The 17,976-nt window shown below is 42.5% G+C and overlaps 1 protein-coding gene across 2 annotated transcripts in view; it reads right to left on the bottom strand.

Moving 5' to 3' along the window:
• Positions 1-5,077: 5,077 nt before the first annotated feature.
• csnk1g1 (casein kinase 1, gamma 1) overlaps positions 5,078-17,976 on the bottom strand; it is a 52,063-nt gene continuing 39,164 nt past the window's right edge. For both annotated transcript variants that reach the window (XM_080027745.1, XM_080027746.1), the window contains 2 exons: positions 11,227-11,327; positions 5,078-7,156 (listed from right to left, as the gene is read on the bottom strand). In XM_080027745.1, the coding sequence (XP_079883871.1) occupies positions 7,102-7,156; positions 11,227-11,327 (156 nt within the window). In that variant the 3' untranslated portion in view covers positions 5,078-7,101. The remainder of the gene's footprint in view (positions 7,157-11,226; positions 11,328-17,976) is intronic.

The raw sequence follows: 17,976 nt of genomic DNA, 5'->3' as shown, positions 1-17,976 counted from the left end.
CCACCATGCTTGACTCTAGGCAAGACGCACTTGTCTTTGCACTCCTCACCTGGTTGCCGCTCCACACTCTTAACACCATCTGAACCAAATAAATGTATTTTGGTCTCATCAGACCACAGGACATGGTTGCAGTAATCCATGTCCGTAGTCTGTTTGTCTTCAGCAAACTTTTTGTGGGGTTTCTTGTGCATCATCTTTAGAATAGGCTTCCTTCTGGGATGACAGCCATGCAGACCAGTATGATGCAGAGTGCGGCGTATGGTCTGAGCACTGACAGGCTGACCCCCCACCCCTTCAAGCCCTTCAGCAATGCTGGCAGCACTCATACGTCTATTTTCCAAAGCCAACCTCTGTGTACGACGCTGACCATGTGCACTCAACCTTCGTAAACTGGGCCGCAGGGTGGTATTGCAACATGATAACGACCCCAAACACCCCTCCAAGACGACCAGTGGCTTGCTAAAAAAGCTGAGGGTAAAGGTTATGGCCTGGCCAAGCATGTCTCCAGACCTAAACCCTATTGAGCATCTTTGGGGCATCCTCAAACGGAAGGTGGAGGAGCGCAAGGTCTTTAATATCCACCAGCTCTGTGATGCTGTCATAAATGGGTGATAGAGGGTTCCAGTTGCAACCTGTGAAGCTCTAGTGAACTACATGCCCAAGAGGGTTAAGGCAGTGCTGGAAAATAATGGTGGCCATACAAAATATTTACACTTTGGGCCCAATTTGTAAATTTTTTCTAAGGGGTGTACTCACTTTTGTTGCCAGCAGTTTAGACATTAATGGCTGTGTGTCGAGTTATTTTGAGGGGACAGTACATTTACACTGTTATTCAAGCTGTACACTGACTACTTTACATTGTATCAAAGTGTCATTTATTCAGTGTTGTCCCATGGAAAGATATAAAGAAAAATGTGAAGAAATGTGAGGGGTGTACTCACTTTTGTGAGATACTGTAAATCAGTAACGCACTGAGGCATTCTGTATTGCATTCAAATATTTATTCTACTTTATTGTTCAAAACTTTCTGCACATTGAAAACGTATCACCTTTTGGAGTGTTTTTTTGTAGGACTCACTACTCAGCAGTGTTGACTATTATGACACTATACATTGGAAATAAACAGGGTGGGCTATCAGCAGTCAACTAGGCAGATAGTTCCATGGCTATCAGCAGCTAGCTAACGTTAGCTTGTTAGCTAAACTTTAGGCAAAAGAGTTAGAAACCAGATAATGTTAGCATCCATCCTTTGACACTTGACCTAATCTAATTCACCTTGAAGGTGAGAAAGTGCATCGTATTGGGCTTGACAAGCTCACTAACAACTTACATTGGGACCACTACACTGCCTGCTGCACTACGGGAGGCTGACCAGCCGTCTGCAACGAGAAGCAGAGGCCAGCCGAACTTCGCAAGTTTAAGATGGTATGGTCCACACTGTAGGGGTGTTATTATTAATAATTGGGGAATGAATATAAACAATTAGGAGGGATATTTAAGTGTTTTGACCCCTGTACTGTTTTTACTGTTACGGGGACGCATCCCCTCCGTGCGTTTAAAAAATAAATAATAATAATATTAATTCATAATTCATTGAGAACCACTACCAGGAGACAGGCCAGTAGGCCTACATCAGGAGACGTCGAGGGGTCCGTCGGAGGACAACAACCTAGCAGAAGGACCGCTAACTGCTCCTTTTTGCAAGGAGGAGCACTGCCAGAGCCCTACAAAATGACTTCCAGCACGCCACAAATATGCATATTTCTGCTCAGACTGTCAGAAACGGACTCTTTTGAGATTTCATTCTCTTCTGTCATGTTGTTAAAGAATCACGTCTTACATCTCTTTCATTTATCTTTCTTTTTTCACAGCTCCGGTATAGGCCTACCATCAGCAGCCATGGCATGTGCACAGTCACAAGAATTAAACGGTCAATGACCCAGAATGCAATTCAATACAGAAACAAAACAAAATAAAACAACCAATCACATTGGTGTACAATAAAGTTGGATACAAAATTCGGTCGTAATCCACATAATATCACTTTAAAACAACTGAGATAACATTATGAGAACACATTAACAGACTCCATGAGGGTGGTATGAGGGCCCGACGTACAATTTGGGCCTGTGCTCACAGTCCAACACCGTGCAACCCAACTAGCATCTGCCTAGGTTCCTTCTCATGCATGACAACGTTCTGTCTCGTGTGACTAGAGTGTGTCCGCAGTTCATGCATGATGAAGGCATTGATGCTATGGACTGGCCTGCCTATTCCTTAGGCCTGAATTCGTCCATGCCTGAATCCAATCGAGCACCTCTGGGACATCATGTATCGTTCCATCCAGGTCGCCCCAAAGACTGTCCAGGAGTTGAGTGGTGCCCTGATCCAGGTCTGGGAGGAGATCCCTTAGGATAACATCCGTCGTCTCATCAGAAGCATGCCCAGACATTGTAGGGAGTGCATACAGGCACGTTGAGGCCACTCACACTACTGAGCTTCATTTTGAATCGTTTGAGGAATTTCCACAGAAGGTGGATCAGCCTGTGATCTGATTTTCCACTTTAATTTTGAATACGATTCTGAATCCAGACCTCCATGGGTTAATTATTTTGATTTCCATTGATCATTCTCATGTTATTTTGTTCTCAACGCATTCCACTATGTAATGAATAAAGATTTTCAACTGTACTATTTCATTAGGGTGTTTTTAAGTGTTCCATTTGTTTTTTTTAACAGTGTAGCCTATACCCCTTAAAATAAAAATCCGCCAGGCTAAACTGCTGACACAGGTACTCAGCTGAAACTCGTTTCCCATCCATGAACACAATCAGTACAAAATAATCTCACAGCAGACATTCCCACAAGGTGGCGAGATCTTTTATTTTACATAAAAAAGGGTGCAAACTGGAGTTTCCCTTTAGGTGTGGAGGGAATAGAAAGTGTTTTTATAAGGTTCATGTGTGAAACATTGTATTATGAGTCCAATGAGAGAGAGAGAGAGAAAAAAAACAACATAAAAATCATCTCAGATAAGAAAAAAAATTACCATTACCTTTCTGTAAATTAAAAAATATGAAACCATAAAAATAGGAAATGTGGGTCCTTCATTCTTGAAGCCCTTGACTAAATCATCCAAATAGATTTTTGAAGTGACATTCATATTTCAACACAGTAATATTTATTTACAGTTAAGATTTCTCTTAATCATAGCTCTGAAAAAAAAGGCTGAGGGGAGGACACACTCTTGGAGCTGTACAATTTTGATTTTCCACAGTCTGAGAGGACAAAGAAAAATCAAAGAATACATATTTCAAAATGGATTCCCAACATAAAGAACAAAGAGTATAATTGTGAACTCTGTACAATTTACAATTTTCAAATAATCATCACAATATTGCAGTAAATGTCACCCTAAACCTCTCCCTCAAAGAAATAAAATGTACAGTAAATTCAAGACAATTCTACAGTACAGCAACAAGGAAAAAGTGCCAGAAAACCCCAAAAGACCTACGCCATTCATTCACACTTTAACTGTCCTTTGCTTTGATTTACACAGTTTTGACACAGGAATGTGAGCTACACACAACCAAAGCCATGAAACACCAAGTCCAACTGAAGTGAAGTCCATCAGAAATAATGGGAACTGAAATGGAATGTGCTGTGAGAAGACACAAAACAAGTTATTTACTTTACAGGAGGACTGGAAGCCATAATGTCTCACTGACCCAACCGTATACAAGCCCTACAGGTGGGGAATTTCACTGGAGAGACCACTTGCTGTCGTCTCCAGATAAGCCATGCAGATACAAACCATACAGAGTACTCCTATATTGCTCTGTACGAGGCCCGCAGAATAAAAAGTAAATACATCAGAGTAATATATCTAAATCTACCAATTTCAGCTGCAAGTAAAGGTGACCCACAGTTTAAGGAAGAAGCAGATGCCGCAAAAGATGACCCGGAAAAGATTCAACTCTGAAATATTAATCTTGGCCGTTAAATGTTGAAAACGACTCTTAAAACACTTTCTTTCTATTCAACATATCTGACAACACTTCCTGGTAATGATTTGAGCTGTGTTGCTCTGCGATTTTCTTCAAAAAAATGACAGTGGACACGTCAAGGACACAAGGTGGAATGTGATGGTCGAAAAACATTCAACTTTATATTTTCCTGGCACAGGTAAAAGGCATGGGCTAGTAGTCGACTCAGGAATGGCACTCGGGGAACTCAAGGGGGAACATTGAAGGCTATATAGTCTGGATATCCATCTCCCTACACAAAAATACTTTCAAACTTTTTTCCTAAGTAGCTGGAACGAAACAGTCCGGGTGCCGCTGATGCTTTATAGGGGAGAATCAAAAGGCAGAAGATGTCACAGGTTTGGGTCTGAAAGAAATGAATGATGCCGCCGACACCACATCAAAATACATTATAGTGAATGTGTCACATAAAGAAAGAAAAGGGGCTTTTTAACCTCCAAACCATCATCTTAGTTCACCTCTTCAGGGTAAAAAGAACAACCCATCACTCGGTCATTTACACCAGCTAGCACAGGACTCTACAGGTGAGTCTGACAAACGCCACCTGTCCAACAGACTCAAGAGGCACTAAGACATCTCCAACTAATAAATACATGTCATTCAAATAGCCTGATCTCCCACCATTCCCCTCAAAATCCTATGGACTTAAGATGACAATGACCAAGAAACTAATAACAGAAACAGACAGAAAAGTCCCGTAGATTTTTCATATTCAAGTACTTTCATTAACACAATAACTTAGACCCCGGAGTAACGCTTTACAGTGTAAATACACGCAACAAGCAGGTTTACATACTGATTCATTTGAGATAGTTTGTAACATCTACAACGATGAGGCAGGTCCACAAAACGTTAAATTCAAGCTGATTAAAGAGCCAGTTAGGACTTGCATGTTTTTGTGAGTGTGTGCATGCGTGTGTGTTTTTGTGTGCACACAGAAGAGATGGGGATGGGGGGGGGGGGGGGGGGGGGGGGGGGCTGTGGCATGGCACAAAAAACAATTTAAAGTGTATTCCCTGCATCCTACAGGGAAGACCTAGCACACGAGGCAGCTACAATTAAAGTAATAAGCACGTTTTAAAGTACAGTATAGAAGGTATAATCTAGTAAGAAGGCAGGGTCTTGTCAGGGAAAGCAGGGGTCAACAAATGTAGTGCAGTCATGGTCTCAAGCTTTTTTTGTTACCCTCTCTTTCCCCATAAAACCATGGCTATTTGGAATGGAAAAACAAAAGTAATTGCATTAACAAAATTCACATTAACAAGATAAAAAATAAAAAAAATAAAACACCCTATGCATGGGATTTCAGTCTGGTTGGAGGATAGGCAAGGTGACATATTGAGGATTTTTTTTCAAGGCAGTCCTCCATGACACTAAATAAAAATGTTTAAAAAAAAAAAGGTTTGGACACGTTTTCTTATACGCCCAAGCTCACACTGACATTAAGGTAGTCCTCTCTCTCTCTGCATGAAAGAGATGGACTGGGGAGGTTTCAGCAGTCGTCCAAACAGGGGTTTTCAGACTTGACACGTACAGGGGCAGGGATGTCTTACCACCGTTACAGATTACACCAAACGTTTATCTGATGAACCTACATTGTCACTGTAACAAGGGAAGTCCAGTCCTTAACTATTCTGACACTAGACGGGAACAGTCCGCAACTTTGGGCTTTATTATACAGGTGACCCCAAAGAATTGCGCAGCAAAGAAATCTCATAACCGTCATACTGCCAACTTTGTTCATCCAACGGATGAGGTGATGTATTGTGGCGGTGGACTGGACGTCAGGGTTAAGGCATTGGACAGTAGCGTCGAGAGGCTGTGATTCAATCTCCAAAGCACATCATGCCAGTTTCTCTCGTCACTGCAAAGCCAGTGAGTACTGGTGTAGAGCCCATTATTAACCATCACATTATTAAGATCAACAACATTTAAGACCCTCCCATTTTCTAATCCTCTTAGTTTTGGTCAAACTTTTTTCCTTTTTTTAAAACATTGGTCAAAATCCTTGACTGCAATTTCCTTCCCATGCGCATGACAGATTACATAAATGCTCTTACGGCACTGTATTTTCTGTCCATACATTCAGTGTGTATGATTTTAGAATTAGTAGGAAAACTGGTGGCAACCAAGAGATAAATAGCATAAATAGCATGTCCCCTCCTCCCCCCATATAAGTGTCAGGTTGCCACTCATCATCACAAAGCCAACAGGAAAACTGCATGAGTCGAAAGACACTGTAGTGTGTTTTGACAGCAGCGTGAGTAGAAATCATCCCCAAAAGAACACAGTGCAGGAGGCGTCCACTGGTCTTCTGTTCGCTCAGGCCCGGTTCCCAGTGCCAAGGTTGACCTCTTTGGAGGGGGAAAAAAGTGCAGGGGCCTCAAATGGCAGACTGATGCTCTTTGTGCCCTTATGTGAGGTTAGTCAGTTACACTCTTGGCTCCTCGTGTGTTCAGGTTTACATTCAGTCCCACATCAGGAACGACCAAAAGGGCTTTGAGTCGAAACAAGTCAGCAAACTAACCAGGGGCAAACCACTTTGAGCTGGGACTTGACAAGAGGGGGAAAACAAAACATGATTTTGAGTCAAACAGAGAAATCAACAGTTTTCAACTAGTTGAAGGTGGCAAGATTCCACAGGAGGTCTCTTTCTTTGCAACATCTCAGAGGAGAAACATGAGCAAAAAAATAAAGAAAAGAAGTTACAAATGGAGAGAAAAATCTAAATGATTGGGGCATGGGGAGAGAAAAAATAAAATAAAATAAAAAGGACAATTCTCTGCAGAATTCCAACAAAAAAGTTCCCCATTTGTACGACTGGCCTGCAAAATATTGCCACACGTGAGGAGGAAAAGAAAAAAAATAATAAAAAAAGGACTCCCATCAAAAGACAAGCGTCTTGTACATCTCAACAAACCATTTTTAACTGGTCTCCTTCCAGGGAACAATTCAATCATGATCTTTCAGTTGTCTCCCTCTTTTATTCTGAATGGGACCATATTGATTTCTGAAATCACAATCAACTAGAACGTTTCAGGCCGATGATAAACCATCATTTGTGCCTCGGCGTGTTCTTCTTCCGCTTTCGTTTGAAGAAACAGCAGCACCTGCAGACAGAGACAGACAGTAAGCCAATATGTAGATGGGACAAGGATTCAGATGAAGCAAAAAGACACAACACCAGAGGTCTGCTTAAATGAGTGTTGCATTTAACAAGAGCCTCCCTTAAAGACTTCCAAATCTAGTCAGATACAAATTGTTTGTGATCTTAAAAGTGGAAAAACTGCAGTTGGCAAAAGATTTGATTAGTAAAATATTAGCATCAAATACAGGTCCTTCTCATATAATTAGCATAATGTGATAAAGTTCAATATTTTCTGTAATGTACTGATAAACATTAGACTTTCATATATGTTAGATTCATTACACACAACTGAAGTAGTTCAAGCCTTTTATTGTTTTAATATTGATGATTTTGGCAAAAAAGTCAAGAAAAACCAAAAATCCCTATCTCAAAAAATTTGCATATTTCATCCGACCAATAAAAGAAAAGTGTTTTTAATACAAAAAGGTCAACCTTCAAATAATTATGTTCAGTTATGCACTCAATACTTGGTCGGGAATCCTTTCGCAGAAATGACTGCTTCAATGCGGCGTGGCATGGAGGCAATCAGCCTGTGGCACTGCTGAGGTGTTATGGAGGCCCAGGATGCTTCGATAGCGGCCTTAAGCTCATCCACAGTGTTGGGTCTGGTGTCTCTCAACTTCCTCTTCACAATATCCCACAGATTCTCTATGGGGTTCAGGTCAGGAGAGTTGGCAGGCCAATCGAGCACAGTAATACCATGGTCAGTAAACCATTTACCAGTGGTTTTGGCACTGTGAGCAGGTGCCAGGTCTTGTTGAAAAATGAAATCTTCATCTCCATAAAGCTTTTCAGCAGATGGAAGCATGAAGTGCTCCAAAATCTCCTGATAGCTAGCTGCATTGACCCTGCCTTTGATAAAACACAGTGGACCAACACCAGCAGCTGACATGGCACCCCAGACCATCACTGACTGTGGGTACTTGACACTGGACTTCAGGCATTTTGGCATTTCCTTCTCCCCAGTCTTCCTCCAGACTCTGGCACCTTGATTTCCGAATGACATGCAAAATTTGCTTTCATCCGAAAAAAGTACTTTGGACCACTGAGCAACAGTCCAGTGCTGCTTCTCTGTAGCCCAGGTCAGGCGCTTCTGCCGCTGTTTCTGGTTCAAAAGTGGCTTGACCTGGGGAATGCGGCACCTGTAGCCCATTTCCTGCACACGCCTGTGCACGGTGGCTCTGGATGTTTCTACTCCAGACTCAGTCCACTGCTTCCGCAGGTCCCCCAAGGTCTGGAATCGGCCCTTCTCCACAATCCTCCTCAGGGTCCGGTCACCTCTTCTGGTTGTGCAGCGTTTTCTGCCACACTTTTTCCTTCCCACAGACTTCCCACTGAGGTGCCTTGATACAGCACTCTGGGAACAGCCTATTCGCTCAGAAATGTATTTCTGTGTCTTACCCTCTTGCTTGAGGGTGTCAATGATGGCCTTCTGGACAGCAGTCAGGTCGGCAGTCTTACCCATGATTGCGGTTTTGAGTAATGAACCAGGCTGGGAGTTTTTAAAAGCCTCAGGAATCTTTTGCAGGTGTTTAGAGTTAATTAGTTGATTTAGATGATTAGGTTAAGAGCTCGTTTAGAGTACCTTTTCATGATATGCTAATTTTTTGAGATAGGAATTTGGGGTTTTCATGAGCTGTATGCCAAAATCATCAGTATTAAAACAACAAAAGACCTGAAATATTTCAGTTGGTGTGCAATGAATCTAAAATATATGAAAGTTCAATTATTATCATTACATTATGGAAAATAATCAACTTTATCACAATATGCTAATTATATGAGAAGGACCTGTACAAGATGGATGCTTGTTCACTTCCTTCCATTTTCTTAAGAAAAGATAAATAAGGGCAGATGGGACTGGACTACAAACTGCTGCAGGGACTCTGAAGGAAATATTTCTCCTTTGCAAAAAAACAATGGAGGAGTGCACACAAAGAGCACGAGACATGGTGAGCCTGAATGGTCAGTAGAAACGTACAAAGGACAAGAAAAAACCTGTGGACCAAGACATTAATAAGGAATATTGGTGGAACATGCAACAAGAGATTAAAGACCTTCCAAAAAGAGTTATATGCCATCGGTTATAAATACTACAGGGGCCTAAAAAACAGAGGATTTAGTCAACTTTTATCAAAGCAGGTCTTGTTTGTTTTTTCTATCCTGATGTGACATCTGCTCATGTTTTAAGTTAGCCTGCTTGCTCACATTGCTAACCCATCTGCTACTTATCAACATCGGGCGGTAGAGGGAAAAAGGCAGACTCTATCCTTAACATTGTGTACTGTATAGTTATCTTCTAAGACATATATGGCACTATTGTAGCAATCAGAGAAGTTGACATTTTATAAATCAACTCCACTGGGCGCAGCCTAGGTCGGTCCACTTCCTGTCCCATGAGTCTGATGTGGACTAGCACAGAGGGACTCACCACAGGTTGAGCATTTTCACGCAGCTACAGAAGAAGAGAGGAAAGAGTGTAAAGAGAAAAGTAAGAAAGATTAATATAGCAAGACCACGATGATGGGACTGGGCACATGCCACACAAACATGCACACAAACAGGAAACAGGTGGATACAGAGAGGGAAGGTTTGAGAGGTTAGAAAGGAGAAAAGATTACATGACATTGACTCTTTTAGCAGTGTCTAAAGCACATTTGAACTGGAAGTTAAGTTCATTATTTCTACCATACAATTCGGTATCAAACCATGTGTTTCCTCCATTACTACTGTAATTGTCCTTTTTTGGAACTTCTTCTAATATCTCTTTATGTCAGACATTGCATGCTCATCTCCATCATGATAGAAGTTGGTGGAACACCACTGACAATGGAAAGAAATTAAAGATTGAGCTGACTCAACCATTCATAACAACTCCATCCATAATTGTGTGTGTGGCACTTAACATTTTAGTAATGTGTAAGTTAGGAGTATGAAAACATCTGTGGCTAGAGATTTGAAAGATTTTTGTGAATTGCAATAACTAACACAAGGTTGATTGTGGCACATTTCCATTATAAATGTTCCTTTAATCATAACGACTAAATCCAGAGTAAGTTTAACCTGATCCTACACATACTTTGAAAAATATGAAAGAGACGACAACTCTTGTGGTATTATGCATATGGAAACCTCATAATCCCCTTTGAAAAGGCAAAACAATAATTAAATTATATCAGACATACTACGTGCATCCATTATTTCCTGTTCTTATATCAGGAAACCCACAAATCATCATATAAAACAATTGTGTGAAAGGAGACAACAGAACGAAGGCCCGACCTCTGGGCAGGGGGAGAAATGAGAACATATTTAAGTGAATGAACCTTTGGGAGATTCAGAAGGAGACAAGCTGAGGGGAATTATATTCTGTAGCGGCTTTGATGAAGCCTAGCAAGACCAGCCTGATTCACATCGTTTCTCTCCCAGAGATCAGTCTGGCCTTTTCCAATTGCTGTGGGAAGAACTAAATAGATCTCTTTTGAGACAACATGTTTGCCTTTCAGTGGGAGAGAAAGAAGTGAGAGTCACATAAAATTACATCATGTGTATTATCTTTATCCATGTGACTGAGATACCACATGGACAATCTGGTGGATCTCAACTGGCACACGGAGAGAATTTACATCGCAAGGGGCATTGAGAATTACTGGTACTGTTGAAGACAAGATGATAGTGAAGTGACATCCTCAATGGCTGCCAGTGAGGCCTATGTCAGTGTTTGACTGCTCAAATTACAGAAATAAGAACTCATATTATCTCCCACTGAGAAGTTAATATGCATCTGCTTTCTGTATTGAGAGAACAGCACAGAGAGAGGCAGCAGTACAGATCAAAAGCCCACACAGTGAGACAGAAGACAAGAGGGGCAGGAGCAGGATGACAGCTAGGGGTGGGGGCTGTCACTATTCCAATGCATAGCAGAGAGAGAGAGGAAGGCAGGAGAGACGGCAAGAGAGGGGAAGAGCAGGTGAGAGAGGAAGCGAGAGATGGAAATGGAGAAAAGTGTGGTGGCGGGTGTATGTAACATACTTGGCCTCATCGACCACTTCCACCTCTGCCTGAGCTGTAATGGGAGCGTTGGAATGGGCCGGATCGTCTGCGTTCAGCTCCCCGTTGGTCGAGCTCACCACCTGTGGCACAGACAGTTAAAATACAATAAGGCAGAATCAAAGTGAACAACGGGTCCTGCTGTGATAGAGATAGAGCTTCACGGGTTAAAAACACATTCTCATCATAACAATTCATTTTTTATTGTTTTGACAAATCCTTAACACAGAAAACAAACAACATTACGATATACCACACTACTGCCGCAGTCAATTAAAGAGAATTTGGGACCAAGAGATGGCCACTTAAGGATCCTAAACAAATCTACTGGGATAAATGGAAACTGCTTCATCTTGGGGCGTATTCCCACCTGAGGTGTTTAGTTTGGTTGTAACAAACTCAGGTGCGCTTCTACCCTCGGTGCGCATCTTTCAGGCAGGTGTGAATACAGCAATCACACTCGGTTGCGGACCAAACAAGCGAACTGAGACCCAGCTGAAGAGGTGGTATTGGTGCGCTTCCAAACAAACTCTGGTGCAGTTAGTTTGTGGAGTGACTATGGTCCGACCTCGATCCGACACAAATGCAGGAAGCTCTGTGCCTTTTCTTTCCTAATAAACGTGCTCTCGCCGTCAGCTTCACATTTTTAAGAAAACGATTTGATTTTGACAGGGAGCCCCGAGCCAATATATTACATTTGATAGAGAGGACAGCGATCAGATGACGGAGAGGGAAGTGTCTCCCGCACAGTGCCGACAGGTTCACATGCTCTTAACGTGGCGTGTGTTTTTATGTATCTTCCCATTTTAGCGGGTTAGACCTTCATAACTTCAATACTCCCGTATCAGTTTGGCATGGCTCAACTGTGCTTCAGCTCTAGCCGCGCGTACAGCAACTTAGCACAGGTAACCTATATCAGAACTCTGTTTTGGGGAAGAGGAGGTGCAAGATCAGAGTGATGTGACTATTGGAGGTAGTATACCTACCATAAGCTAGCCTGGTCCTACCAGACCATCGTACTTCATTTCATTTGTATAGAGGGTCTAGAATCGCTCAATTGACAAACGTTAACTCACTTGAAGGAGGGTGTCTGTTGATGTTTAAAACTATTGGATCTGCCCAGTGCCACTCTGGATCTGCCAACGAATCGCATAATGTTTGGTCGTGACTCGTGACATATGTCACGCGCCGGCTTCTGACAACAATTGAAACTCAACGTCATTGTTTTCAGCCACTCCCTCTGTTCGCTGATTGGACCGCCAAAAAATCTGGCGAGGAAACCCACTAATATACCGCAAGCCCAGACTGATACTGAAGGGAAATGACAATTGAGCGGATGTACGTAGGCAGGCGGTGCCAGGTTAACCATAAGCCAGTCTCTATAAAGTGAATTCCTGAATATTAAAAGCTGATCTGCAGTGATAACAGTAAAGGGGATGCAATTTTGAACTGTAGGCGCTGCTTAATTAAATTTTTTATTCAATTTTTTTAAGTTACTTTATCACTCAATAGCTACATTGAAATTTGTCTTCTCACATATCGTCATAATAAATAACCACACTTAGGAGGGGGTTAGAGCGCAGGGTCAGCCTAAGTACCGTGCCCCTGGATTGAGCTGTTCGGGGTTGCCTTGCTCAGTGTACCATCGGTAGAGATGGTGGGCACCGTATATGTAATACCAGCCACCACTAGTTTTACAAATAACACCCTCTTGTCCGGTGCTGGGGAGCGAACCTGCAACCTCAAGTAGGGCTGCTCGATTATGGCAAATTATAATCACGATTATTTTGATTGATATTGTAATCACGATTATTAAAGACGATTATTCACTGTAGGGATGCCCCAAATTGAAAATTCTGTAAATTCTTTCAATATCGCATAAATTAAACTCCCAAATGTGCTCCTCAAACATAGCCTACAACTAAAAAGCCACCCTAAATAAATAAACAGTGAAACCTTCCAATCTAAGATTAAAATGAACATTTTACTAGGGATGTGATTGTGAACAACTTATTTATTTGCACGTTGAGGAGGTATGAATCTACAAAAAGATCAACTCATTGCCCCTTTTTTTTTTTTTTTTTTTACAGTGCAGGTTGAGTTGCTGAAAAAAAACTGCACAGCAGCTGCCAACGTAATATTCAGACTTCAGGATTTGCATCAAAGCCCTAATGATCATAAAAACTAGAGGCTTTATTTAAACGATGTCCGTGGTGGTTATTGTAATTTGTTCGGTTGTAGACTGAAACTAACGGAGGGAGGCGGATCACTGTATATTTTCTCTTGTCGCGCTGTCAGTTTTGCGACATGGCTCTGTGTATCCAGGCTCAAGAAATGCAATCCGCTCGCGGAAGCCTTCCACATCAACAACGTTAACGGGCAGGATATCCCCGGTTCATTTTAGCCGTAAAGCCACAGGGCTTTTCTGTGCGGCTGCTCACACTGGCGAGGTGTCACTAGCCCCTTTTACACAGAGATTGCGGCATATTGACGGAACAACATCACTCCAATATGCCGGCTTTGCTTGCTTCTGTGTTATTTACACAGAACCAAGCAACGTCGGCCTGCTGGCGCATCAGTAGCCCCTTTTACACAGCGTCCGGAATGAAAGAGGTGCTTGTAAACAGCGTCATGTGTGACGTAAACATTTAGCGCCGCGCCGGTCAGCTGCTTTACAACAACAACACTGGCCGGTGAATTGAGAGCAGAAGTGCTGGAGCTTGCAGTAAGAGGGCCGTATTTTACTGTCCCCACGATGTGCCGGTTGATCTTGCGACGCCAACATCTCTGGGACTGTTAACCAAACTGACAAAAATCACTCCGCTGCTCACTGCTTCACCTCTGTGTGTGTCTGTCTCTGTGTGTGTGTGTGTGTGTGTGTGTGTGTGTGTGTGTGACAGGTTTGCTGTGAGCGAGTCTCTTTGTAAGGGCAGCGATCTGCCAATCAGACACACAGTGTGTGAAGTCACGTTACTGGTCGCAGCCTAGCTTAGCCTAGGCTAGGCTAAGCCATTGTACAACTTCCCCTGGGCAGAAATAGACTCATACACTCTGCAAAATGAAGCGTGGGGGTTTGGATTGAGCAGCGGACCTTATGACCAGCTAGATTATACGCCGTTCCTTTTATTTGGTGATTTTTACTGGACATCAGGCCGCCGTGGTTAATGTTAAACACACGTCCTTCAACTGCTAACATGGTCGCATGTTTAGAACATAGGCTATGGAACGTCAAACGCCCCCCTGTTCTGCAACAACAAGCTGGCCGCATTTAAATAGAGAGGCGGAACTGATTGTGTCGGGAATCTTACTACCCCCCGAGGTAGTAAAATTCCCGGAACAATCTCTCGCACCTTTCTTCCCTCCTTCCGCAATGGTCGCATTTATACAGCAGGGCGGAGGGCCGAAATTCCAGCATATTCCCGGCTTTCACTGGCTGTGTAAAAGGGGCTACTGTGAATGACACCGTTACCCACCGCCACGGAATTTCAACTGGCAACTTGCTATTTCGCTCGCGCAAGGCGTTTGTGATTCGATTTAACATCAGTCTTGGACGAGTACTTTAACTTTATGCTGAATAAACCATTGCACTGCAATCGCTGAAAGCGAAAGTGTTCGGGCGGGGCAGAGCGCACACAGAAGGGTTCGCTGCATTTACCACACAAGACACGGCGTGCGACACAATACTCTTTTTATTACGATTATCTTGTTTTCATGATCGAGGGAAGCCAAAATCGTGATCGAAATTGAATTTCAATTAATCGCCCAGCCCTAACCTCAAGGTAACTAGTTGGTTCCTCTTTCCCCTGGGCCATCATACCACCCCAATGGTGTCACTTGATCGAGGGTCGACTTTGGGTTTAAAGTGGCCCGCTTTGCTGCGGTGTAGCCAAGAAGTTATTATTATTAATCACCACTGCCTGTAGGCTCAGCTCAGTGTAATTTTACAAGATTTACATGATACATTTTTTATATGACATTTGTTTTTTGGACTGCGTTTGGGATTGCCTTTTTCATTAAGAGCAATCACTCCAGCCAGATTATCAGCAACAGTGTTGGTGTTTCCAGTCTTTTTTGGTGGTTTTAGAGGAAAATGTGTGACTGTCATTGTAGAATCATATCTCTGTAGCTTTCAAAAATTTAACAAATACACTGTTTACACTAGAACACATTGAATTCCATAATCATTATACAGTATGCATAAATTTAACAACCATCTTTATATACACTCAGAATAGTCAAGCCCTTAGCTAACAATGCTTTGTACGCCAAGGGTGGCAACAACTAAGCTTGCTAGCATTTGCTAGCTACCTCTGTTGATCAAGTCACCATAGCGTTGCACACACAAGCAGATTGTCAACTTTTACACAACTCTTCCTTCACTTCAGAGTCCAGTCACACTGGGAGATTAGCCTGATGAAGAAAAACAAGCAGGAGACATCGCCAACATATAAAGTGAACATATATACAGGTCCTTCTCATATAATTAGCATATTGTGATAAAGTTGATTATTTTCCATAATGTAATGATAATAATTGAACTTTCATATATTTTAGATTAATTGCACACCAACTGAAATATTTCAGGTCTTTTGTTGTTTTAATACTGATGATTTTGGCATACAGCTCCAGAAAACCCCAAATTCCTATCTCAAAAAATTAGCATATCATGAAAAGGTACTCTAAACGAGCTCTTAACCTAATCATCTGAATCAACTAATTGACTCTAAACACCTGCAAAAGATTCCTGAGGCTTTTAAAAACTCCCAGCCTGGTTCATTACTCAAAACCGCAATCATGGGTAAGACTGCCGACCTGACTGCTGTCCAGAAGGCCATCATTGACACCCTCAAGCAAGAGGGTAAGACACAGAAATACATTTCTGAGCGAATAGGCCAGGGCTATTCAATTAGTTTTGAATGGGGGCCGGTTGGTGGAAATGATCCAAAATGAGGGGCCAGAAAAAAATGCCTAAAATTGATGAGCATCACATCAATAGCTACATATACTGTAAAACACTACAACGACATAGGAGTGCATATATTGTCTTTATTTTATCAAATAGAGTTCACCAGCTTATCAAAAAAAAATCCCTATTTGATTAACATAGGTTGCCTGTTGTTTAAGTGTTTAACAATCTTATCAGTTCAGGAAAACACAATAGGTTAACTCTTCAAAAGTTTATCAAAATACACAGAAATAAATGTACTCTAAGTGCAACAGCTTATCAAAATACAGGTAGGCCTAGGTTTACCAAGAGTGCAACAGCTTATCAAAAAACATATAAATAAATGTAGGCTACTCTAAGTGCAACACCTTACAGTGGTTCCCCCCCAAAATGTGTTTGTCAAGGGGTCACTGTCCAGGGTCATGGGAGGCGTATTTTGCTCAAAGATGCCAATGCACAGTACAGAAATAAACAACTGCTTATTTGAATACAAAAAAAACTACAGACACTGACTTTACAGTTGTGCAATTTTGTTTGCTATGTGAAGGTACAAATTGTGTGCAAACATGCAAAGTTCTACTGGTGCAATATTATGCAGACACACTAAATACAAATAATGGACCCTACACTTACACTGCGGTACAATCGCGCCCGCAAAGCTGCATACACAGAGCAGCTGATAGAGAAAAGCTTGGAGACACATGTGCACATTTATTTACTGCAGATCTCGGCCTTTCGTGCAGTTATGACCATGCAAAAGCACACATCACAAGTTTTTTTTTTTTTTTTTTTGGGTTCGGTCGGTAGTCAAGGCGGGGGCCAGTAAATATTCCTTCGCGGGCCGCACCTGGCCCGCGGGCCGCCTATTGAATAGCCCTGGAATAGGCTGTTCCCAGAGTGCTGTATCAAGGCACCTCAGTGGGAAGTCTGTGGGAAGGAAAAAGTGTGGCAGAAAACGCTGCACAACCAGAAGAGGTGACCGGACCCTGAGGAGGATTGTGGAGAAGGGCCGATTCCAGACCTTGGGGGACCTGCGGAAGCAGTGGACTGAGTCTGGAGTAGAAACATCCAGAGTTGGTCCACTGTGTTTTATCAAAGGCAGGGTCAATGCAGCTAGCTATCAGAAGATTTTGGAGCACTTCATGCTTCCATCTGCTGAAAAGCTTTATGGAGATGAAGATTTAATTTTTCAACAAGACCTGGCACCTGCTCACAGTGCCAAAACCACTGGTAAATGGTTTACTGACCATGGTATTACTGTGCTCAATTGGCCTGCCAACTCTCCTGACCTGAACCCCATAGAGAATCTGTGGGATATTGTGAAGAGGAAGTTGAGAGACACCAGACCCAACACTGTGGATGAGCTTAAGGCCGCTATCGAAGCATCCTGGGCCTCCATAACGCGCCCCACACACATCCTACCTCTACTGCGCGTCTACCTCGCGTCTGCGTCTGACTTTTGGTCACAGACTGTGAAATCAACGTAGAGCGAGCACACATCCAACCTCAGACGCACTGCTGAGGCGCGTCGGAGGCACGTCTGCAGCGCCGCTCCCCTTCACCTCAGGAGGCTCGCCTATTTTTTTCTGAGAGCAGCGCGTCTCTCTCGCGTCTCTGTGCTTTAACTGATAGAGAAATACTCTGCTGACAGTCATACCAGCAGCATTCACTCTAGTTACACGTTTACCCGGTGTGTTTATTTCAAAATAAAACATCCCTCAGTCGTATACGCAAATAATCCCTTTATTTCACGATGTAATTGTGCAATCAAAATCCGAGGGATTCAA

This window comes from Ammodytes marinus (genome assembly GCF_949987685.1).
Source record: "Ammodytes marinus genome assembly, chromosome: 1".
NCBI lineage: Eukaryota > Metazoa > Chordata > Actinopteri > Uranoscopiformes > Ammodytidae > Ammodytes > Ammodytes marinus.
This window is presented reverse-complemented; position numbering and strand designations above follow the sequence as displayed.